This window comes from Dasypus novemcinctus, chromosome 16 (genome assembly GCF_030445035.2).
Source record: "Dasypus novemcinctus isolate mDasNov1 chromosome 16, mDasNov1.1.hap2, whole genome shotgun sequence".
Lineage (NCBI taxonomy): Eukaryota > Metazoa > Chordata > Mammalia > Cingulata > Dasypodidae > Dasypus > Dasypus novemcinctus.
Genome location: NC_080688.1, coordinates 62,181,467 through 62,206,204, shown reverse-complemented (window position 1 = coordinate 62,206,204; position 24,738 = coordinate 62,181,467). Strand labels below are relative to the sequence as shown.

Here is a 24,738-nt window from a genome sequence, read left to right as displayed (position 1 = left end):
CATCACAATAAGTTTGGAAGTGGTATTACTGAGTAGAACCTTAAAAGTGCCCTTCAAATTTCTCCAGCAACTGACCTTTCACTCTGTACCTAGCTGGAACCTGCTCAAAAGGCGAATGCCTCCCCAGGCCTGGGGCTGTGGGTGGGCGTGAGCGCGCAGGCTTGGTACCATCCACCTTTACGCTCCTTCCTGGAGCACCTCCTCTTTGCCCAGGGTGGATCCGCCCCGCCAGGCAGTCTGGCTGTGGCGCCGGCCCTCATTAGGCCAGAGCTGTAATCCTGAGCTCTTCATTCCTTAAATAAGCTGTCATCCTGGGCTAGTCATTCAGTGTCTCTGGGCTGCTGTTATGGCTCAAGACTTGTAGCAACAGGCAGTAGTTTGTTGCAGAGCTCTGTGTTATTACCAGGCAAGCATGGGTCTGACTTGCCCTGGGGTTTTTATCAGGGCGGAGCAGAGGCGGGAAGTTGAGATTCTTAATGCTGAGCGGGGATTGGCAGAGAGAGTCTTGGGTCCTAAGAATCCACAGAGGGCGAGGAGATGCTGAACTCTTGCTCTCTGTAATGACCCACTAAGCTAGGTGTTCTTAACCTGGACTCCTCGTGGAAAGATTTCAGGTGGTCTGTGAGCTTGAATTGAAAACTTAAAAAAAAACCCAACATTATTCTTGTGGGGTCGTGTTGGTGCGGGTGTTATATATATTTATTAAATAATTCACAGTGTAGTGTGGGCTTAGTAGTGGAACAAAAAAGGTTAAGAACCCCTGCACTAAGCGACCTGGAGTCAGCAGAAACAGTATCCACGATCTTTCCCTGATAAAGCTGGACTAAATTTGGCCCCAGGGCCTGATCTGGAGCGGCGGCCTGGGGCGGTACCACACTCGGCTCAGGCCACCGCACCTTAGGCCCTGTAGGGACCGCAGAAGTCGTCCTTCCCGGTGCTGCAGGGAGCTCACCCTCGGCTCCTCACGACCTCCGTCTGGGCAGGCCCGGCCAGGTCTCCTTTCTCAGAGCCTGGAACTCGGTTGGGTGGTACCTTGAGGGCAGGAACCCGAGCAGAATTCGGGAAGGAGACAGGACCAGTTCCTCCCGGTCCTCTAAAGCTCCCCGAAGGAGGGGCCGTGGGGGAGGTTTGGGGCGAACCGATGCCTGGCTGCTTGCCTGGAAACACTCCCGGCACGCGCGCGGGACGCCCCCGCAGCCCCCGTGCGCACGGCGCGTCCCTTCACCTCCGCTGCCGGGAGGGCGGCGGCGACGAGCGGGGATCCCCGGCGGGGAAGCGGGAGTGGTTTAGGACCCGGGGGCGGGCCTCCCCGCGGGTTTGTGGAACTCAGAAGTTGCGGCCGAGCGGCGCGCAGTGACGGCCAGGCCTCTGCGCGGCCCCCGCTGCTCCGGCCCCCAGCCGCTCCCACCGCGCCGCGCGGGCCATGAAGGGCTCACTGTTCAAGGGGAACTTCTGGGTGAGTCGGCGGGGCGGACGCTCCACCGCGGGCCGCTCGGGCACTGTGCGCGGCCGGGGCGGCCCGGGCTCGCGGGGCGAGCGCTCGTGGCCGCTGTCCGGCTGGCTGCTCCCGGGGCGGCACCCCCGCCCCTCCCCAGCGCGCAGGTCCTCGGGCCGGCCCGGGGGGTCCACCCTCCGCCCTCCCCGCAGCGCGGACCCCGCGGTCTCGTACAACCAGGGTCACCCTAGAGTCGGACCACCCACCCCCCAGCTCCCAGATGAGGAAACCCAAAGGGAGAAGTGACCCGTCCGGGGAGAGTCGCCTGTGTCCCGGAGGTTGCTCCGTGAGCAAATTTTGGGGGCCCAGGGGTGGGCGCGTGTGAGCTTGGCCGCGCTGACAGCGGCGGTCGCCCGGGTGGAGGTGGGGGAAGAGCACCGTCTTTTCCAGGTTCAAGGAAATGTACAGCCGGTCCCAGCCGGCTTAGCGCCCCGCGTTCCCTGTTCAGACCCTAGAAGAGTTCCCTTGGCCGAAGCTGCGAGCCCTTGTCACAGCTGTGACAGGTTCCCTGAGTTCACCCCCTAGCCATTGCCCCAGCCCTGTGGGCCTGAGACCCTCCCAACTGGTGGGGACGTTCGAGCACAGCGGGGTGGCCCCAGCTCCGAGCCAGAGGATCTGCCCACCCGCCCCTTCCTCAACATCCAGTTCTCTTCTCCCAAGTCCTCCCACGCCCAGGTGTGGAGGGTCCATCCTCCTCCTCCAGAGGAACTGGCCTCAGCCCTTTAAGGCTGGAGCAGGTAGCCACGGAACTGGTGCCCGAGACCCCGCCTGCCCCTCCCACCCCCACTCCGTTTAGCTTTACAGCTGGCTACCAGGCCCCTCTCTCCCCTGGAGGGCTGCTGGGGTGAGAAACCCGCTCCGTTGCCTCGGTGGTGCAGTTTAGGCCCTGCCTTGCCAGGTCCCCTTTCCTGTTTTTGTTTCTTTTCTTTTTTTTTTCTTCTGTGTGTTTCTGTGGTTTTTGAGGTTTTCCTGGGACACTGTGAACCTGTAGGACTCAGGACTGTGGCGGTTTCATAGAGAGGGTGACATCTCACCCTGCAAAGAGCCTTAGGAATTCTTCAGGTGGAATAGAGAATGTTTGCGTCCCATGATAGGTATGGGAGAAACCAGGGCAGGGAGACCTGTCCTTCCTCCCAGAGTGACACCTGCCCAGTGCCACACTTTAGGTTTTCAGATGTTGGCCCAAATGTCACTTCTTCAGGAAAGCCTTTCCTGATTGCTTCCAGTATACTCTGTTACTGCCACATATGGTGCATATTCTGTTCCTTTGTAGCATTTTTCAGCTCATGGTTTTGAATTTGGGGGACTGCAAGCATGAGTGCCTTGTGGATGGGCACTGGCTTTGCTTTGAATGCTCTTGCCCCTGCCACAGGCTGGTGCACAGTGGGTTGTTGAATAAGTAAGGTGGGTCTGTAAGTTCGATAGGGTGAGAGCAGCCACCTCCTTAGAAAGCCCCTAGACCACCTTAAGGCAGCCCCCAGGTCTTCCTGATGCAGACCTACAGGAGTGCCTGGGGTCGGGGTGCAGGGAGAGATGAGGTCTAGTTTGGGAATTAGAGGTGGGTGATGGTCTGAAGAGAAATTTGGGGGGCTTATATATTCAGAGGTTCCTCTGAGATCCTGAGAGATAGTCCTAGCTTGCCAAGGTAGCTGTCATCTCTAATTTCCTGTGACCCTTTATGTCAAATAATAAAAGCAATAATAGCTAACATCCCTGCACCTAGACTCTGTCAAGGACTGTTCTGAACAGTTTACACACACTGCGCATCTAAGCCTCACGACTACCCTATGGGGTAGCTTACTTACTATTCCATTTTACAGATGAAGAGTGGCAGCTAGGTTAAGCAACATTCCCAAGGTCCTAGAGCTGTTAAGTAGAGGGGCAGGACTCTGCCAGGTCTAACTGCTCAATGAGTGGTCTGCAAGGCTCATGCTGGGCAAGGGCAAGCTCTGCATGGCCCTCTTGGCACTGCCAGAGGCAGATGGTAGGTCAACATTCAACTCTCCACGTGAACATTTTTCTCCTCCAGCTACAGCCTCCAGTTCTGGGAAGGTAACCTGTATCCCCAGTGCCTGGGATTATGAGTGCCGGCTGTGCATATGGATGCCCAGGAATTGGGTAGACAGGACATAGTCAGCCATGACTTGGGAGAAAGTGGCAGAGGGAAGCTGTTGGAGACCCAAGGGGCTGCCTGCGAGGCATTCACATGTCAGGGAGACAGCGCGTTGAAAGAACTGAGGTGGTGGCAGTGATCTTTGTGTTTCAGGGGTAAGAGAAGACTGTGATTGGATAAGCTAGAAAACTTTGAAAATACGGGTTGGTTTTGGTTTATTAAATCTAATATGTATGAAATACCTTCTCTCTATAAAATGCTCTAATGGAGGTGGCGTTTGGGGGGGCCAAGGCCACTACCTGGAGCAAGTTTAATTAGGAGGTAGATTCCTTCTGGGGAAGTGAAGCGGAGCACACAGGCTACAACTTTCCTTGAATGCCTGACCTCAAGAACGTGGAGGAAGATAGGGCTGGGTTGGGAAGAGTCAGCAGGGACCAAGCTAACTGTCTGGGCTGGAGATAGAGAGGGTCCTTTCCAGGGTAGGGTCCATAGGGAGGGGGGAAGGGAGTTGGGGGGATAAACAGCAGAGGTGAAAGAGGTGAGACAACCAAGTGAAGATGAACAGTAGGAATATTCCGAGGACTAGGAGCAGGCTTTGTGTAAGGTGAACTGGAGAATGAGCTGTGGGCCCCATGAATAAGGAAGTCAGGAGGAGGAATTGACTTGTGGAGGGAGAAAGAGGAGGAGAAGGCAGAAGTAGTCTTAAAACTATTCAACCACAGGTATTGCATGGGCAAGGACTGAGGCCAGCAGAGTCCTGAAGCTTCTTCCCTTGTGACACCATGCCAGGACTGCTGGACATGGGGAGGCCTTGTAGGGACCTGGGCCAGGGGAGGGCCAGGATGGCCAGGCCGCAGAGTTTGGGAGTATTTGACTTTTCAACCACCAGTGCAAAAGGGCCACACGTGCGGCCTAATGTCTGGTGGTGGGCGTTCTGGGTTTGAGGGGCCCCTTGGGAAGGGTGTCTGGCCCAGACCGCACACTGAGCAGCATGAAATACAGGAGCATCATTGGCTTCCAACAGATGCTCTGATACCTGAGTTTGAATCTTGGTTCTGCCCCTTTCTAGCTGAGTGACCTCAGGCAGTTTCTTTAGGCCCCGAAGCCCCAGTTTTTCCATGTGTAAAAATGGAGATAACAGTGTCTACCCACAGGTGAAGTTTAACAGGAAGTTAGTGTAGTGCCTGCCCCCTTGGGAGAACTTATAATTGTCAGCTTATTATAATTAGCACAGAAATGACAAAGGAAGTGGGTGACAGTTACTCAAGGATAAAGTAGAAAGAGATAAGAGGTACCAAATGAAGCACTGTTAGCAAATGCCTGTTTGTAGGTAGGAGGAGAAAGGGGGAAGAAAAGAGGCAGAGAGTGAGGGATATAGCCGAAGAAAAGACGCAGAGAGGAAGGGATACAGCCAGAAACCCACCATCATAGGCCCAAGAGCAGAATATTTCAAGGAAGTTGAGAGGGCTGTGGTCAAATTAGGTAGCTGTTCCTGAAAAGTTATGAGTCAGCACATTTTTATAAACAATCTTATTCAAATGCCTGATGACAATGTTTACTTAAGAGAGATGTTTGATGCTCCTCTTCAAAAAGGAATAATCAGTGTTCTTGAAAACTGGGGTGGCCCGAATGGAGTTTGCCTGGCAAGGTGCACACCTGTGTGTTGTTTCTCTTCCACCCTTCCTTACAGTTACCTTCTCTGTGGGTGTTGGTTAAGCAGTGGTAGACTATTAATCTTGGTTAACTTTGATGGTTTCTCATCAGAACAAGACAGGGACTATGGATATGGTTTCTAGACTCTTAGGGCAGTGGCTGGGCCACAGTGAAGGAGAAATTCCTGTCTTTGGCATCATCAAATGCAAGTGTCTTTCAGATACAGGTGTGCACAGGAGATTGTAGAACCTGTTCCAGAAGAGATCCCAGCCCAGGGGATTTCTAGGCTCCTCACTTGGGGTGTGATATCCAAGTTGGGTGTGAGGTCCTGGTAGTTCCTCTAGATCAGGGGTTCTTAACCTTTTTTGTTCCACAGACCCCTTTGCCAGTCAGGTGAAAACCATGGCCCCTTTCTAAGGCCACACTATACTGTGTATTATTTAATAAATATATCACACCTGTACCAACATGTTCCCACAAGAATAATGTTTTTTTGAATTTCAATTCAAGCTCATGGACCCCTAGTTAAGGACCCCTGCTCTAGATCCTTATTTTGACACAGATGTGATGATTCCCAAGGCCCTTGTTGCAGACCAGCTCCCCAATCTCTGCTTCCATCACCACCCCCACCCTCCCATTCCTTGTACCTGTAGTGAGTTGGGCCTCTCTGTTCTGCTTGAGGATTGATCTTGGGAAGTCTTGGGTCTGTCTGAACTTGTTCATTGTCCTGCTGTGAACCCAGGGCTGTCCCTCTGCTTAGAACCTTTCACTAGATTGGAATCTTGTCATTTTGGGACCTCGCTGTATCTCAAAGGCATGCTGCATCCACTTTTGCTCAATGAGTTTTCTCTATAAAGTGCTGTAGATCAATGTGGGAGGCTGCCTTTTTATTTCCATAATAAACAGAAGAAAACAGGTTATCACAACATATCCTCCTTGTTGACCCCATATGTCCTTTTATGTAATGCTATAATGTTAAGGCTGTTACTCTAATTTTTAAATACTCTCTTTTAAAGATTGGTCCCTAGAAACACACCATAAGGGATATTTTGTATTGTCTTGCCTAATGGCAATAGGTAAGGTAAAGCCATCAACAACTGCCTTTCTCCATGCATTCTTCCCAGAGCAGTCAGAGGGTTCTCTCTTTAAAATACTTGTCAAGAATCCCTTTATTTTGTTTTATCTTCTTAAAACTTTAATAAGAAAGGCATGGGACCTACTTTTTAAATAAAATTAAAATTTCTTATTGAAATATGTAGAACAAAACCTGAAGAAGTAGAAAGGCCTTGAAGGTTTTTGGCTGGGAAGTTAACATGATAAATATTGAAAAAAAAAAATCAAAGTAACACTTTGTGTATACCACTGCAGTTGGTATCTAAGCAAACGAGTGTTATGCATTCAGGATGTTATATTTAAGCCCCATGGTAAGTACGAGGAAAATCTCAGAGAATATGCAAGCTCATAAAGACAGAAATTAGAATAAAGTTTCAGGGGGATGAGGAGTTAAAGCACAGTGGGGTAGCGTTGCTATTTGGGGAGATGGGAAAGTTTTAATAATGGACGGTAGTGAGGGTCCTACAACATAGTGTGATTAATCGTACTGAACGCCATGCTTGGGAATTGTTGAGATGGGAAAGTTTATGTTGTATGTTTATCCCTACAATTTTTTAAAAAAATGAGCAACTAAAGAGACAATAACAATGACATGCAATATGTGATCCCGAACAGGATCTAAAATGGAGGAGAAAAGGACCATTTGTTTTTCAAAAGTTCCAGCATATCAATATTTTAAAAAATCTTCCCTAGCACCATCTCCTCTGGTGACCTCCTTCCTGGTGGCCTCTGCCCCTGTTCCAATCTGGACTCATTATTTTCCAGGCCTTGATGCACAGCTGTCATCTTGGGGCTTCCCTTCCGTGCTTTCTTGAGTTAGAGCCACGTTTTCTAGATCCTGTGTCATCTAAAGAGCTCCTTTTTGTTCCCCTGCTTAAATAGCTCCCATTGAACTTGGAATCCAAATGTCTGCCCATGACCTACATGGCCCTGCCTGGTCAAGCCCTGCCTACCTCTTGACCTTATCACCTACCATCTCCCCCTCTACTGTGGCTCTCCTAGGTTAATTACTGAAAACCAAATAATGAACTATTGTTTCTAACTAACCAATTGGCTTGTCCCTGCTGCCTGTTCCCAAGGCATCCCATGCATTCCTGGGAATAGAGGCTACTCATCCAAGTGAACACTCCATCTTTGCATTCCCTTTGGTGGGAAGTGTCATTCATGGATCTCAAAGAACTTGTGTCCTATGACTGGCTAATCATCTCCGCTCAGGAAAATGACATTGTCAAGGAGGGATTCTGGCTCCACTAAAAGCTGGTTCCCTAGAAAGAGCACAGCAGCCAAGTAAGGAGCAAAGCCTACATTCTTTGTGCTGATAACCTGATGACCAACAGAGAAAGCAGAGTAACTGGTTTAGGGGAGGGAAGTTCTTGCCTCATTCAATGCATAGTCTTAGGCAGTTCAACTTAACAAATATCCATTCGTTCTGAGTGCTAGCCTTGTGATAGCTGCTATGGGATGAAAGTAAGACAGACATATAACATCTGACCTATAGGAGATTATTATCTGCTCTTCATTCATGCAGGGTATTTTTTGTAATGGTTTGGATTCTGTCTCAAGCATCTATTTTGGGAAACTCATGAAAGATCTTGGCACACTTCAGTCATCTTACTATGTTTCTCTAATCAGGTCACGCTGTCCTTTCTACAGTGGTAATTTCATAAATTTTCCATGGTACTCAAACCTCTACTTTTCTTCCACATTCTCTCTTTATTTTGATGATCTTTCCTCCTTCTCTATTAGGAAACCTGTTACCAGTTGGTGAAAGCTCACTTATCTTCTGTATTAATAGGATTAGGTTGGGCCACAAGTAAGAGAAAAATGCAAAACAACAGTGGCCTAAACAAGGATGATATTTATATCTGAAGCTGGTCGTTCTAGGGCTTTATAGGCAACCCCAGTGTCAGGACCCACATTCCTACGTGTTATCCAGCAGTACCTGGTTCCATGCCCAGCACATAATAGATACACAGTGTTATCTGTTGAATGACTGGAACATTTTTTAAACTTTGATGTGTAGAACCAAATGGATTTCCTAAAGGGCATATGTATTCTCAGTGTCCTTAGTATCTGAAGATACCAGTTTCACCACATCAGTCACGGCCATTGTGGTTTTTCCTGCCCATTTAATAAGCAACAGCTGGCTCCTTTTTAAGCTTTCATTTGCATTTTTATCATCAGGGAGTGTGAACATTTGCTTTCTTGTGTTTCCTCTTGCTTTATTTGTACATTTATGTAACCTTCTAATATAAAAATACTCTTTGTCATTTGTTACAAATGTTTGAATATATATTCTTGTATATTTACATGCAGGTGTGTGTATGATTCACATATTCTAACCTTTGCTATGGGCGTGTGGCACTGAAGGGCAGTTGTCAGGACTCAAAGGACATTTCTGGATTTGAATCTCAGCTCTGCTTTTTTCAAGCTGTGGGACATGACCCTGTTCACATTATTTAACTTTCCTAAGCTTGATATCCTCATCTGTAAAATGATAATTGTACTTATATATGTATATATGCCTAGAAAAAACTTTCTACAGTCAAGTTTATTGATCTAATCTTTTGTGATATCATCATTTAACCTCAAAGTTTAATAACTCTTCCCTCTCTGAAAGCTTAATAAGTTGTTTTTCTTCTAGCTCTTCTATGGTCAGATTTTTAAGTAACATTTAATTAGTCTTTGTGTATGACCCCTTAGGTGTTAGGATGTTTACAGAAGGCAAATATCTGTGTCAACTGCAAAGTCAGGAGGAGGCTGAGCTGCTCTCAGGCTGCCCATGCTCCTGTTAAGGGGACAAACCGACAGGTGGACACTCCTTGGAAACTACTCTTTTCTGGCTAAAAGGAATGATTTAACAGGGCAGACTTGTGGGTTGACCCTGCTGTGTGGGTTTATGGGGTACCAGCCCCTAAAATGTGCTAAAGTAGCTCTGGACATGCAACAAGATGGGGGAACTGTATTTGCAGAAGCCTGGCAGGGAGGGTCTGGCACTGCGCCGGATGGAAGAAATACTTGAATAAGCTGCTTTGGACACCACCTCTACCCAAAGGTCATGCTGGAGTAAAAACGGTTGAGAAGACAGCTGCCTTCTAAGGGACAGGAGCCTAGTAGATTTCAGGGTTTGGTTTTGCTGGCGGTGGGACAGGACTGGAATTGTCAGAGAAAGTGGCTGGGTCTTCCCTCCCTACTCTTGCCAGACAGCGCTCAGTCTCCGCTTCTATTTGAATGCTACTTTTTCCATTTTAAAAATGGCGATATGAAATGACAGGCTCATAAGTGGAAATGGAGCCTACACAGGTCCCCAAGCCCTAGGTATACAGCAAGTCTCCGCCCTTTCACTGCTTCCTGCCTCTTGGAATTTGCTCTGAGGATATGCCCCTTGTTATTAAACACAGATACTGAGCTTTCTCGTCCCAGGAGATGAAGTCCTGTCCTAAGGGGCCTGGACTGAGGCTCCAAAAGGACCTAACTCTCAGGACCAAAAGATCTTTACTTCAGAGCTTAACGAGTGCGCCTGCTGATGGCCAGATATGGACACTGCTGACCAGTCCCACGGCATCTTGCTTCCTCATCTCTCTAGCTGTGCTGAGTTAGCCCCGTCCGGTCCAGTCGGGATTCCCCTCCAACTCCTGCCCCTAGGAGTGGTCAGCAGTGACTGAGCAGCCACAGCCCAGGGCCACTGGCTTGGCTGGCAGGTCTCTCCCTGGCTAGGAGGCTGGCGTCGCCCTTCCCTGGCAGCGCAGGTGCGGAGTCTGCCCCCTGTAGGAGGGGCCTTGGTGCCCCTCCCAGGAGTCAGCGTAGGTCAAGGGAGCCTACACTGCACTTGCCTGCCAGCCCTGTGACCCTTCCCTGCAGAAACCAAACGGAAAGAGCTCTGCAAACGGGAAGCTCGGCTGCCATCCCGCCCTGGCAAAGGAATGAGTCATGTGGGCGGGGCTTTGGGTGGTGACCAAAGGGGAAGCCCTGGGGCCCAGGACACCCGGGAGGGGGGCGCGGGGTTTAGAGAGGCCGCGTGAGTGACGATCTCAGCGCTTCAGAGGGAATTGGCTGGCTAGCGGAGGAGAGGATGGGAAGTGGTCAGAGAGAGCCGAGGGCAGCCACAACCCTGCTGGCCCTGTTGGGATGGTTTGGTGTCTGTTTACACCCTATTTAGGACTAAGATAGTGACTTGCCAAAGCCACTCAGCTAAACCACTCTGGGCTTTAGCTTCCTGTTGTGCCGTGAGGATAATGGTATCTGGCTAGCCCAATCCTAGGACTATAATGTGGCTCAAATGATTAAACAGGTTATGTTTGTGTGAGGGAGGTGGAATTGTGAGTAATGCATATTATGTTTTAATATTGTAGTGTCTTTGCAACTAAATTCCTTTTTAAAAATTGAAGGAGGGGGCAGATGTGGCTCAAGGGTTGAGCGCCTGCTCCCACATGGGCGCTCCCCAATTCATCCCCACCTGTACCGCTTAAAAACAAACAAGCAAACTAAGGAAAAAACAACTCAGAACGGATGTGGCTCACCGGTTGAGCACCTCTTCCCACACAGGAGGTCCCAGGTTCAATCCCCAGCCCAGTACGTTAAAAAATAAAGAAATAAAATTGAACGAGCTAATGAATGAAAATGATTAGTGAAATACACTTAAAAAATTCAAAGAATTCCTAGAATAATCCCTATAAATTATTATTTAAAGCAAGCACTGAGAAAAGAAAGTTTGAAACGAAGTTACTAAACATTTTTTTAAGATAAGACCTCATTTTTATAAAAATATGAAGACATAGTTCTATACCTTTAGAGCAATATCTGGGGATTGCACATTGAAATGTTAACTATTGTTTGCACTGGGATTTCATGTGATGTGAAAAATATAATCATTTTCTCTTTGCTTCTCTGTCCTTTTAAGTTTTTCTACAATAAGTTAGATGTGACAATAAAGAATGGAAATTGAAAGGTTTATAACTATTAAAAAACAAGTTGTACATGTTCAGAGAGTAGAATGAAAGTATTAAAACCAGTTGAAAGGGGACCAGCCCGCAGGGACAGGACCTTGTCATCCATATATTCCAAGGCAGGGCTTTTCTCTTTAGGGTGGACAGGGGCCCCACCTACCAAGGAAGGCCATTCAATCCTCAGAACCAAATTAATGTGCAAATTTGGAGATTATTGCATTTATTTGAAGTTTGCTGGTTGAGTAACACTTTTTACGTTTATGCATTTCTGTTCATTTAAGAATATAATGACTTTGATTAAGTTGTAACTTAGGCTTTAGTTTTTTCATTTGTAAAAGATGGAAATGAATTATAAGGTTGCTCCTTTAACTCTAATGTCCTCACATTCTAAGGCTTGAGAACTGTAGGAGAGTAAAGACACTATTTGATTACCTAGAATGTTTAGGAAAGGGGATATTCTGATTAATTGTTCTTATTGATTGATAATTAACTCCGGTTAATTTTTTTTTTAATCACCCCCTTGAGGCTTTTTTGTGTGTGTGCTGTCTGCTCTGTGTCCATTTGTTGTACGTTCTTCTGTGTCTGTCTGTATTTATTTCCCCTCCCCGCCTTGCGGCTTGCTTACTGTCTGCTTTCTGTGTCCATTCGCTGCAGGCTCCTCTGTGTTCTCACTTGTCTCCCTTCTTTTTGTTGCGTCACCTTGCTGAGTCGGCTCTGGGTAGAGTCTGTGGGCTGGGAGTCTGTGGGCTGGGCATCACTCCCCAGTGTGCCGGCAAGCCTGCCTTCACAAGGAGGCCCCGAACATAAACCGAGGACCTCCCATATGTAGATGGGAGCTCATCTGATTGAGCCATAGCCACTTCCCAACTCTGGTTAATTTTTTGGTTCAAAACTGAGTTTTATTAATCCACCTTTTGCCTTGGAAAATCTAAGACCAGGGAATATAGGGGAATTTTAAATTTAAATTAAAATTTTTTAATTCTTTTGACTATGCCTTGGAGTTTCAGAAATGGAGATGGGGGATAAGGTAGAAGAAATTGAATGGGAATGAATGCACTGAGCCCAGGTTTTACCTCGGAAAAAGTTTTTTTTTTTCCCCATTAACATCGAATGTTTTCTATTAACCTGTAATTTCTTTATTTCTAAACTGTCATGGAAAAAAAAAAAAATCCAGGCAATTGTCTAGGTAACTTGAGTAAGGGATAAAGAGTTGAGTTGAGGTTTCCCAGTTAGCAGCAGTAAAATACATCCCGGCCATTACTTAGGGAAGTGGCTGTGAGATACTATCTTGAGACTTCAAGATTTGTTCTCCCTTACTTATCTGATTTGCCTAATTGGTCAACCAGAAGGGTAATAGATAGAGATTGAAGGCCTTCAAGATTGTATCACACTAGGGATACGACTTGGAGAGTGTCAGAAGTTGTTTGCAACTTTTTGTTTTTCTTGATGGGGTTCAAATGTCCCACCTGAAGTGCAGGGGAATGTTAGCTGGCACAGCACCTTTGACATTTCCCTGGGTTTGACCTACTTTGGGTTCCTGGACTCCCAGTTCTATATTTGCTTCAGCAATACTGGCTGTGCATTTGATTGATCTGGCTTGCTTTCTTGGCTTTGCTATCTGGACATTGGGGTTTTGGGTCTCACTCTGTTCCCCTGGCTCCATATTTGGGAATCTAATTCCAGTTTCAGATACAACCTCTCCTTGGTACTTGCTGGTTTCCTGTATCCTGAGCAGTGTCATGGGCCTGTCCGGATGATTCTTCAGAACATGTCATGGATCAGGAGGAGGACTTTTGGGTGTCTATTTTTGGGCATTTTTCCCTGGGCATGCATCTTACAGGGTGACCTCCAGACCTTCAGCTTGTTACCTGCAGAAACCTTAGCACCACCAGCAGTAATCTCATGGGTGGTCTAATGTTCCTCATGGATTAAAACACCTACCTTAAATTCTCACATTTTCTCTCCCAGTGGATTTGTAAAATAAATTTCTCAAGCCCTTGAGGGTGTTTTATGATTTGCGTCATGTTGAAGTGTAGATGAGTAATGTTGAATATTAGCCACCTTTCTGAACATTGAAATCTACATCTTATGCCTTTTATGTTAAATGTATGGGGATTATCATCTTTCATAAACCCCAAATCTCACCATACATAATATAAATTAAGCTGCATGCAATAAAATGTGACATTGTTTTTTGATTTTATGTCCAATTTTGTTATAGGGATCCAAATAGTTCTGAAACAGGTTGCCACTAGTAGATGTGTGATGTGTCCCTTTCCAGACTTTTGTCTTTGCTGTTATATATAAAGTAGCTATACATTTTTCTTAACATATATAGGCTCATGTATTATGGACTCATATCTGCAACTTCCATTTTTCTCTTAACAATATATTGTGAGTATCAATATCTGTGTTTATATATATGTAATTTGCCTTTATTCTAATACCTGTTTAGTTTTCCACTGTATGACTGTACATTATTTATTTAAACAATCCTTATTGCTGGATATTTCCATTCTTTGTTATTATGATGCTGCAGTGAATACCCTTGTGTACGTATCATTTCACATCTCTGCATTTATTTCTGTAAGATAAACTCCTAATAGTGATTGGCTATTCACATTTAAAACTTTAATAGATATTGCTAATTTGTCCTCCAAATTAGTTGTATTAATGTGCAGTACTGCCAGTAGAAAATGACAGTGACTATTTCCCTGTACTTCTTTGTCAATGGTGGATATTTTCAGTCTTTCCCAATTGATGGGTTAAAAGTTATATCTTATTTGTTTTTTTGTTTTTTTTAAAGATTTATTTATTTATTTCTCTCCCCTTCCCCCCCAACCCCAGTTGTCTGTTCTCTGTGTCTATTTGCTGCATCTTCTTTGTCCGCTTCTGTTGTTGTCAGCAGCACGGGAATCTTGTGTTTCTTTCGGTTCTGCCATCTTGTTGTGTCACTTCTCTGTGTGTGCGGCACCATTCTTGGGCAGGCTGCACTTTCTTTCGTGCTGGGCGGCTCTCCTTACAGGGCGCACTCCTTGCGCGTGGGGCTCCCCTACACGGGGGGACACCCCTGCGCGGCATGGCACAACTCGTGCGCATCACCACTGCTCATGGGCCAAATCCACATGGGTCAAGGAGGCCCTGGGTTTGAACCGCAGGCCTCCCATGTGGTAGACGGACGCCATAACCACTGGGTCAAGTCCGCCACCCTATCTTATTTGTTTGTGTTGCTCTGATTATTTGTAATATTGACTTTCTTTTTAAAAAAATGTTTATTGGCCATTCTTTTTCTTATTAAGGGTGCTGCATACATATATCTCTTACACATTCAGAAAAAATTGGTTGTTCATCTTTATGTGATTCATTTTAAGTGCTCATTATGCACATTTATACCTATTAGATAGTACTACCGTTTCTTCCCAATTTGTCATTTGTCTTTTTTTTGTTTAGGGTATCTTTAGTAATGTTGGATTTAAATTTTTTTTAACTTTCTTAAAAAAATAATTTTAGATTTACAGAAAAGTTGCAAGAATAGCACAAAGAGTTCTTGTGTACCCTTCACTGATCCTCAATATACTAACATTTTACTTCATTTGCTTCATCATTTCTCTTTTTCTCTTTCTATGTACACACATATACACATATATATGTATGCACACACACCCACATATATATATATATATACATATACATAAACATATACTTTTTATGAGCCATTTAAGGGTAAAGTTACAGAGATGATTTCCTTTTATCCATAAATAATTCAGTGTATATTTTAAACAGTATAATTATTTTAAAAATCAGGAAATGGCATCAATACAATATTGATGCTATAGTTACCTAATATATAGACCTTATTTAAATTTCCCAATTGTCCGAGTAATGTCCCTTATAAAAATGGAAAAAACAAAGCATTTCTGATCCAGGATCTTGCGTGGTATTTCGTTGTAAAGTCTCTTCAGTTTCCTTTCATCTGGAACAGTTTCTCAATCTTTCTTTGTCGTTTAACACTTGGACATTTTTGAAGTATATAGAACAGTTATTTTGTGGAACATTCCTCAATTTGAGTTTCCTTGTTTCCTTATGATTAGATTCAGGCAGTGCATTTTTGCAGGAATATCAGAGATATTCAATTCTAATTTAATTCTCAATATTAGGAGGCAAGTGATGTTTATTTGTCCACTTGTGGTGCTAACTTTGATCCTTTGGCCAACGTGGTTGTGTTAGTTTTCTCTTGCTGCTATGACAAATTACTACGAATTTACAGGCTTAAAGCAACATACATTTATTATCTTACAATTCTGGAGGTCAAAAGTCTGAAATGGGTATCATGGGACTAAAATCGGGGGGTGGGCGGGGCTGGTTTCTTGTGTGGTTCTAGGGGAGAATTCCTTTTTTTGCCTTTTCCAGCTTCTAGAGTCTTCCTGCAATTCCTTGGCTCGTGGCCCCTTCCTATGTCTTCAAGCCAGCAGTGTGGCATCTTCAGATCTTTCTTGGACATGTCCTTACATGTCCTTCTCTGGATCTGATGTTCCTGCCTTCCTCTCATAGGAGCTTTAATTTAGTCACATCTGCAAAGTCCTTTTTGACATGCATGGTCACATCTTTCACAGGTTCTGGGGATTAGGACATGGACGTGGCGATTGTGGGGGCACCATTCAGCCTACCATGGTGATTTTCTAGGTTCCTCCACTGTAAAATCATTGCTTTCCTCTTTATGTGGGAGAGACTTTGAAACTCTGTAAATATCCCATCTTCCCTCAAATTTTCATCCACTAATTTTAACATCCATTGATAATTCTCATCTGAAACAATTTTTGCTAGAAAAGTTGCCAAATGATGATAAAGAATTTTAACAACCTTATTGGAAGAAAAATTGGCATATAATAAACTACCCATGTTTAAAGTATACAGTTTGATAGGTTTTAAAATGTGTTTACACCATGAAACCATCACCACAATCAGGATAGTAAACATATCCATCACTGCCAAAGTTTCCTCCTGCACCTTTGGAATCCTTCCTGCCTCATCATCCCTTCTCCAGGCAATCAGTGACCTGCTTTTTGTCACTGTAGATTAGTTGTATTTTCTAGAATTTATATAAATGGAGCACAGAACTTTTTTTTTGCCAGACTTCTTTTACTTACAATTATTTTGAGATTCTCCCCATCTCAAAGTCTTAAACTTAATTATATCTGCAAAGAGCCTTTTTCCATATAAGGTAACATACATTCAGGAATTAGGACCTGGAGATCTTTGGGGGCCATTATTCAGCCTTCCATAGGCATCTATGGAGAAAATTATATGATTTTTCTTCTTAGATTTATTAAAATGGTATATTATGTTGATGGTTTTCTAATATTGAACCAATTTTACATTGCTGGAATAATTCCCACTTATTTATCTTTTCTTAAGGTGGTATTAGATTCTCTGCTAATACTTTGTTTAGTCCTTTTTGATTAGTGTTCTTTAAGGATTTTAGTCTCTAATGTTCTTTTTTGTACTCTGTCTGGCTTAAGTATCAGTGTAATACCTGATTTATAAGATGAATTGAGACATTTCCTTTGTTTTCAATGCTCTGGATTAATCTATGGGCTTTGGAGCTATTGGGTCTTTGAAGGTTTAAATCTAATCCCCCTTTGTAAACATCTGGTCCTGCTGCTTTTCTGTGGAGTATCTGCTTGGTTACTTTTCTCTGTTTCTTCTATGGAAATTGGCTTGTTTGAGCTTTCTCTCTCAGATGGAGTCAAGTTTGGTAAACTATGTATTTTCATTTTTTCTTTCTTTTTTTTTTTTCAGTTCATAGAAAATTTTGAAATAACTTAAAATATTTCATCAAGTTTTTATTTTTTATTTAATTTTAAAAAACACTGATTACATAAATGATAAATAAATGTGTTTTCTTACTTATAATAGGCTAATCTGTTATCCTATTCCATTATTTCTTTTTTTAAAAAAGATTTATTTATTTATTTCTCCCTACCCCCTTGTTGTTTGCACTTGCTGTGTCTGCTTGTCTTCCTTGTTTTTCTAGTAGGCACCAGGGACTGGACCCAGGACCTCCGATGTGGGAGGGAGGTGCCTAATTACTTGAGCAACCTCCCACTCCCTGCTTTGTTGTGTCTCTCACTATGTTTTCTTCCTTGTGTCTCTTGTGGCATCAGCTTGTTGCACCTGCCCATTGCATCAGCTCCCTGTCTTGCCTGTCTTCTTTAGAAGGCACCAGAACCAAACTCAGGACTTCCCGTGTGGTAGGTGGGAGCTCAATCACTTGAGCCATATCCGTTTGCTTCCCTCCATTATTTCTAGTAAGTCTGGAATCATACTTAGAAAAATCTCTCTCATTCCAGTGTTTAAAAAATATATTTCCTGGGAAACGGACTTGGCCCAGTGGTTAGGGCATCCATCTACCACATGGGAGGTCCGTGGTTCAAACCTCGGGCCTCCTTGACCCGTGTGGAGCTGGCCCATGTGCAGTGCTGATGTGTGCAAGGAGTGCCGTGCCACGCAGGGGTGTCCCCCGCGTAGGGGAGCCCCACGCGCAAGGAGTGCGCCCTGTAAGGAGAGCCGCCCAGTGGGAAAGAAAGTGCAGCCTGCCCAGGAATGGCACCGCCCACACTTCCCATGCCGCTGACGACAACAGAAGCAGACAAAGAGACAAGACACAGCAAATAGACACAGAGAACAGACAACGGGGTGGGGGTGGTGGGGGTGGGGAATAAATAAATAAATAAATCTTTAAAAAAATAAATATATATATATTTCCTTATATTTTCTTGTTACATGTTTATTATTTTATTTCTATATGGAAGCATTTAATTCATCAGGGATTTATTTTAAAATATGGTGTTAGGAAGAGTTTTATTTTTTTATTTTTGGTAAAATGGACAGTCATTGTCACAGTAACGTTTATTGGATAAGTCATCCTTTGCTTTCTGATTTCAAATGCTTTCTTTATCTTATAATAAGTCTTCAAATATACACAAAAATGCACATATTTCACTTGACATCTCCAGTACTTTCAGCTTTCTGTGCCTGATTTGTTTTGGCATCTCCATTTGCTCCAAGGTTATTCCCATCCTTGCCTGCATCAGCTTTCCCCCTTTTCTTTTTGGTACCTCCTCTCCCTTTGGAGGGCCCTTTTTAGGTTTGGGTTCTGTCTTTGGAGGAGCAGGTTTAGCAGATGACCTGGCATATCTTCCCTGTGGTTTGTCCTTTACCTTGGCTTTATCTCCTTTAGCATCCTCTTCAGCCTTTCTCTTGGTCATGGTGGGGATGGGATGGTGGTGGGTCATGGGTGCTGGATATGGGGATGCTGCAGCGTGGGCTTTGGTTGGTCTGCAGTACATTTTCACCTCTTCTTCACATTGCTTAGGCTCCGATAAAGTTTTGATAGTGTTCTGGTGATAATGTTTTATAGTTTTCCTAAAAAAGCCTTATTCCTAGGTATTTTATAGATTTTGTTGGCGTTGTATTTTAAATTACATTTTTAACCAGTTATTGTTGGCATATAGGACAACTACTGCTTTTTTGTATGTTTAATTCAGTTATTAGCTTTTCACTTCATTATCTCCAGTTTTTAAAATACATGCTTACATCATCTAGGGGAAAAAAATGATAATTTCTGATATTTTTGTCTCTGGAGGAAGAGAGTGGGAAAGGAGTTATCCTGGAAATAGAGGGTTTTTAGAGGACTTTAAGGTTGTACAGAGTGGATTTTTCTTTCAATTTTGACTGTGGGAGCTCCGAAAGCACCTGGCGACACTGGCCCGTAGCGTTTTGGTCTTCACTCCCATTGTAGGAGCCTGCTGCAGGCGGAGTCCTCAGCAGCTGTGGCATTGGTGCACATGCCAGTGCCAGCTGCTCTGCCTCCACACGGAGCACAGGGAGCTGGCCAGGCTCCCGCTGTCCTCCAAACACCCTGCCGATTTCTCCCTGTGCTTCAGTGTCAGCCCCTGCTGACCTGAGCTTGGGGTTTTCTAGGGCTTTTTGAGAATGCTGTGTACTTTGTTCTCTATTTTGCCTGTCCTGGAATACTAGCTTCTAATCTCTGTCCATCCAATCCCATCTGCTTTTTATATGCAAAGATTCCTACAAATTTCAAGCCTTATCACTTAGCCCTTCCCTATTTTCTATTGTTACTATGAATCATTTGTTATTTTAGTGGAGTTTGGGAGCAGATGAAAGACAAAATAATCCAACTTGCCCTAAGGAGAAAGACTTCTGATTATAAAAGTAATATAAACATATTATAGAAAATTTGGAAATACAGAAAACATGCTAAGAAGAGAATTGTGTTTTCAAATTTTGGTACATATCCTTCTCGTCTTTTTCTTCTATTTTAAATGTGTTCTTGCATTGCACAGTTACCTTCTCAGGTCCTACTTTCACTTAATTTATTTTCAGTGGAGCAAAGTTGGCTTTTCCATTTACCTGCTGACTTGACAGAAGGAACATTTAGACATGTAAAAACGTCAAGTGTGGATCTAGCCTAGACAGAGTTGGAGATGTCTGAGTCATGTTTGGAGGAGGTGAGGAAGGCAGGCTGTGGCTTGTAGAAATAATGGTGAAGCCGCAACGGGTAAAGTTTCTTTCTTGCCTTCATAGTCCACTATTACTGCTTAAGAAAAGGCTGAAGGACACAACCTTTGTAGTGACTTTGATCTTAGGCTTAGGAGAACACAGCTGAAACACGGAAGCCAGTATTCATATCCATTGCTGAGGTACCTATGATACCGTTCCAAGGTGCTTCCGCACATTACAACACACAAGGTTTTGAAGTCTGACAGACTACACCATTGTTTGCTTTCAGTGAAAAAAATTCACATGGTCCAAATACATAGGCTTTTTTGCTTAAGAGGGCACATTTTAGAATGTGTTTCTATTAATTCTTTTAATTTATGAAGTGCTTGACAAATTCAGAGCTCAGTGAACATTCCAGTAACCCCAGTTTACAGCCTAGTAATTGACAGTCAGAGAAGTTGAGCTATTAGCTCAAAATCACATATAATAGCTTGGAGTAGTACAATTGGGACTCAGACCCAGGTTTGGTATCAATGCCTGGGTGCTTATCCTCAAGTATGAGAAGCTGTGTGGTTGAGTGGTTAAAGAATTTAAAGACTTCAGTGGTTTAAGGATACAAACTTTGAGCCTCAGTTTCCTATCCTATAAAAGGGAGATAATAATGGTAATGTCATAGGATAGTTATCAGGATTACAGGAGATGGTCCATGTAAAATACTTGACATGCTCTTTGAAATATAGCAAGTACTCAAAGAATATTAGAAAAATATGGATATTAATAATAATCCATATTTGTAGATAAGGCAAGTTTGATACATTTGGTAGTAACTCTTTGGGTGTTAAATAATAGGAAACTGGTGCTTTCACCTTCTCTAGCCTCTTCTTTGCATTTCTCTCTATTTTCCAAAAGAGTTTATATAAGACTGGTAGTATTTGTTCCTTAAATGTTTGATAGAAGCGTCTGGACCTAGTGTTTTCTTTAAGGAGGTTTTAGAGTATGTATTTAATTTCTTAGAGATGTAGGGCTATTCAGATTTTCTGTCAGTTTTGTTCATTTGTATCTTCAAGAACATCTCTTCATAATTCATAATACTCCCTTATTATTCTTTTAATATATGTGGGATCTGGATTGATGGCCCCTCTTTTACTCCTGATATTGCTAATTTGTGTTTTTTCTCTCTCGCAATCAACCCAGCTATGGGTTATCAATTTTATTAATCTATTCAAAGAATTAACTTTTGTTTCATTGATTTTTCTCTGTTTTTCCATATCCAGTTCATCCTGTTTCACAATGTTTATTATTTTCTTTTTTTTACTTACTGTGGGCTTAATTTGCTCTTCTTTTCCTAAGAGTGAAAGCATAGATCATTAATTTTTAAACTTTCATCTTATCTAATATAGGTATTTAAGGCAATAATTTCCCAGTAAGCATTGGTTTTGCTTCATTCCACAAACTTTGGTGTGTTGTTTTTTCACTATCAATTGGTTTGAAATATTTTGTAATTTGTCTTGAGCAAATTGTAGTCTTTTTTTAAAATAAAGTTTTATTATTATTTATTTCTCTACCCTTCCCTTCCCTTCCCCCCACCCCAAGTTGTCTGCTCTCTGTGTCCATTCACTGTGTGTTCTTCTGTGTCCACTTGTATTCTTGTCAGTGGCACGAGGAATCTGTGTCTTTTTGTCGCGTCATCTTGCTGCATCGGCTCTCCATGTGTGTGGCACCACTCCTGGGCAGGCTGCACTTTTTTTGCGCTGGGCGGCTCTCCTTATGGGGCACGCTCCTTGAGTGTGGGGGACACCCCTGTGTGGCCTGGCACTCCTTGGGCGCATCAGCACTGTGCGTGGGCCAACTAATCACATGGGACAGGAGGCCCTGGGTTTGAACCCTGGACCTCCCACTTGGTAGGCAGATGCTCTATCCCTTGAGCCAAATCTGCTTCCCCCTAGTCATTTTAAGACTTGGTTTAAATCTTATTTTTTCTCTAATGACCCAAAACCTTCTTGCCTCTTCTGCATTTATTACATATTTTCTCTGTATAAATATGTAAAATATATACTGTCTTAGTCTCTAATTTTCCTTATATATACACATTTGTTTTATGTAAATGTCTTTTACAGACTCCCTACATTGATGGTAGGCTTCCTAATTGCAAGAACTCTGCCTTATGTCAGAATTGTATTGTTTTAGTTCTCTTGGTTGCCAAAGCAAATGCTGTGAAAAGGGATGGCTTAAACAATGGGAATTTATTGGCTCACAGTTTTGAGGCTAGTAGAAGTCCAAAAGCAAGGTGTCATCAAGGTGATGCTTTTTCCCAGAAGACTGTGGCATCTGGGCCTGGCTGCTGGCAATCCTTGGTCCTTGGCTTTTCTGTCATGTGGCAGTGCACTCCTGACTTCTCCCTTTTTTCCAGGTTCATTTGGCTTCTGGCTGCTCCCCTCTGGCTTTCTCTCGCTCTCTGGCCGTTCCTCTATGACCTTCAGTAATAGGATAAGACCTACTCTGATTCAGTTGGACCACACCTTAACTGAAGTAACCTCATCAAACAGTCCTATTTGAAAGTTCATACCCACAGGAATGGATTAAGTTTAAGAACATGATTTCTGGGGTACATAACTTCAAGTCATTGCATGTATCCTTTTGAATACCTTATATGTAGCTGACACATAATTAACAGACATTTCTCAAACATCCATTGATGCGTGAGCTAGTGTAGGTGATAAAGGGTAGGTATAATCCAAAGACAATTAAGAAGTTAATTTTTAAAAAGATGTTAACTAATGATATAAAATAATATATGTCGAGAGCCAAATAAATACTTTGGAACTCAGAAGAGGGAAAAGGGGACCATAGAAGGAATTGTTGGAGGAAGACTTCAGAGGGAAAATGGCATTTGAACTATCCCTGAAGTGAAGAAGGAGGCAATAGAGTCCCACTGAAGGAACAACATGTACAAAGGTCCTGGGGTAAAAAAAAGTCCATTTCCCATTTGTAGGGCACGGAAGAAACTAGTGTGGACAAAGATGGTTAAAAGAAGTCAGGGCTGTTGTGTGCAGGACTCTGATTACCAAGCTAAGGATGCAGGGATTATAGGTTTGGCGCACTCACGTCTGATGGTGGATTCATGATACTATCTTGGTGCATGTGGGCTTGTACACTGGTGTCCAGGCAGCCCTCTTATCTGATTGGCCCTCCTGTGCAGATAGATCAGTGCCAGGTGGAGCTTATCACCCATGCTTTTTGAGGAGTGTCAGTCACAGTTTCCAGGCCAGATCGTCCTCTACATTGAACTTGGCCTTGGCCTCTCTCTGTTTTTCCTGGGAATTTCCTTTCTTGATTGCCTCTCTAGCCTAACCACTTCCCTGAAACAGCTATTCTGGTTTTTCTAGGCTGGTATGTGGGAGACCTGGTGTTTTGCGTTCTGTTTCCAAGAAACCTGGGTCTCATTTGTTTACTTTCCCTGTCTAGCTCAGAGAGTGCCCATGTCCTTAATTAATAGCAACAACAATAACAACAACAACAAAAACAACTGCTGGAAAACACTTTCCAAATGAGCATCATAAGACTGGGAACCTAATTGCCTCTCTCTGGGAAGAACAAAGCATTTGTGTCTACAAGCCAACTTCGACATTGGCCCTTTATATCCATTCTTTCATTCATTCACTCTAGAGTCTTTGTTTTCATTGTTTCTTTTTCCCAATGCATTTGGCTGGGAACATTTTCATTCTATAGGTACTTACTTTTGGCTTTTGATATGTATATCATTTAGCTTGATTTTGGGGGCTAAGGGTGGTCCAAGACTTGGAAGAAGCCCTAGACACTTGCAGTAGAGTTGGAACAGCAAGGCTATTCACTTGGATGATACCAAACAGCAAATTCAGATGCCGGATGCTCTGAATTAGGCCCACTCAAACCTGGGGTTTCAGAGTGAAAGCTGGAGCTGGATTTGGATTCAGGAGGGGATAATGTAAGCATTGTTTTAGAGTTACCGCTGAGCACTGTATTTCAGGAGGCAGTAGGAGTCCACCTGGCTAAAAGAGAGGATGTGTGTATGGCTGGGGCATGTGGAAAAATGGTTTGGTAGAGACTGGTGTAATGCTCTGCTTCTTTAAGCTTTTCAGGGTCTAAATTTATGCTCAATAACAGCCACAAAGCATAGTATTAAGCTTATTTCTAGCTTAGATTTATTTATATGCCCACATGTAAAATTTATGACGCTTATATAATTCCATTTAGAGAATGCAATGTGAGTTATGGCCAGTTGTTTCCAACTGCTGTGTTGAAACCAGCCCCAGGCCTTGGTCCTGTGGGTCTCTCTGGGACCCCTGACTGCCCAGCCAGGCCATCACAGGTAGCAGTAAATGGAAGGAATATCAGGGCTGAAAGGAAAGGTAACTTCAGAAGTCTCCCACCCCACCTGCAGCAGAACCGGACCTTGCTTTGCCGAGTAGGGTCCTGGGAAAGGATGGTTCTTCAAGCCTGTGCTTCCTGTGGGTGAGTTGGGAACTCCCCAAGGTATACCTGAAGGTGACCTAACCAACTTCCTTAAGGAACTGGATCCCTAATCAGGCAGCCTATTGTCTGCATTTGGGGATAGAAAACGGAACCAACCTCATTAGGGGACACTGTGATATTGTCTAGAGCCCCTGGTTTGTCGGCTTGGGGAGCCCAGGGGACCTCCAGTTTTAAAAATGTATTGCATCTGGGGCTTCTGCTTTGGGAGACTTAACCCACTTCCTCCAAACTCAGAATGCATGGCAGAATAAAATATGAATAAACTGCTAATTTAAAATTACAAAAATCCTTTCCCCCCAAAATTGGGCCAGTGACCTTGGGAACAAAGGGGCTAATGTGTCCCCCTTCACCCTTACCAGAAGGAGGCCAGCTCCATTCTCCCA

At 43.8% G+C, this 24,738-nt stretch overlaps 1 protein-coding gene across 2 annotated transcripts in view; it reads left to right on the top strand.

Moving 5' to 3' along the window:
- Positions 1-1,202: 1,202 nt before the first annotated feature.
- Positions 1,203-24,738, top strand: part of PSTPIP2 (proline-serine-threonine phosphatase interacting protein 2) — a 77,816-nt gene continuing 54,280 nt past the window's right edge. Inside the window, exon 1 of one of the 2 annotated variants that reach the window (XM_004484699.5) lies at positions 1,203-1,456. In XM_004484699.5, the coding sequence (XP_004484756.1) occupies positions 1,424-1,456 (33 nt within the window). In that variant the 5' untranslated portion in view covers positions 1,203-1,423. The remainder of the gene's footprint in view (positions 1,457-24,738) is intronic. The other variant, XR_009180963.1, reaches the window with a different exon arrangement.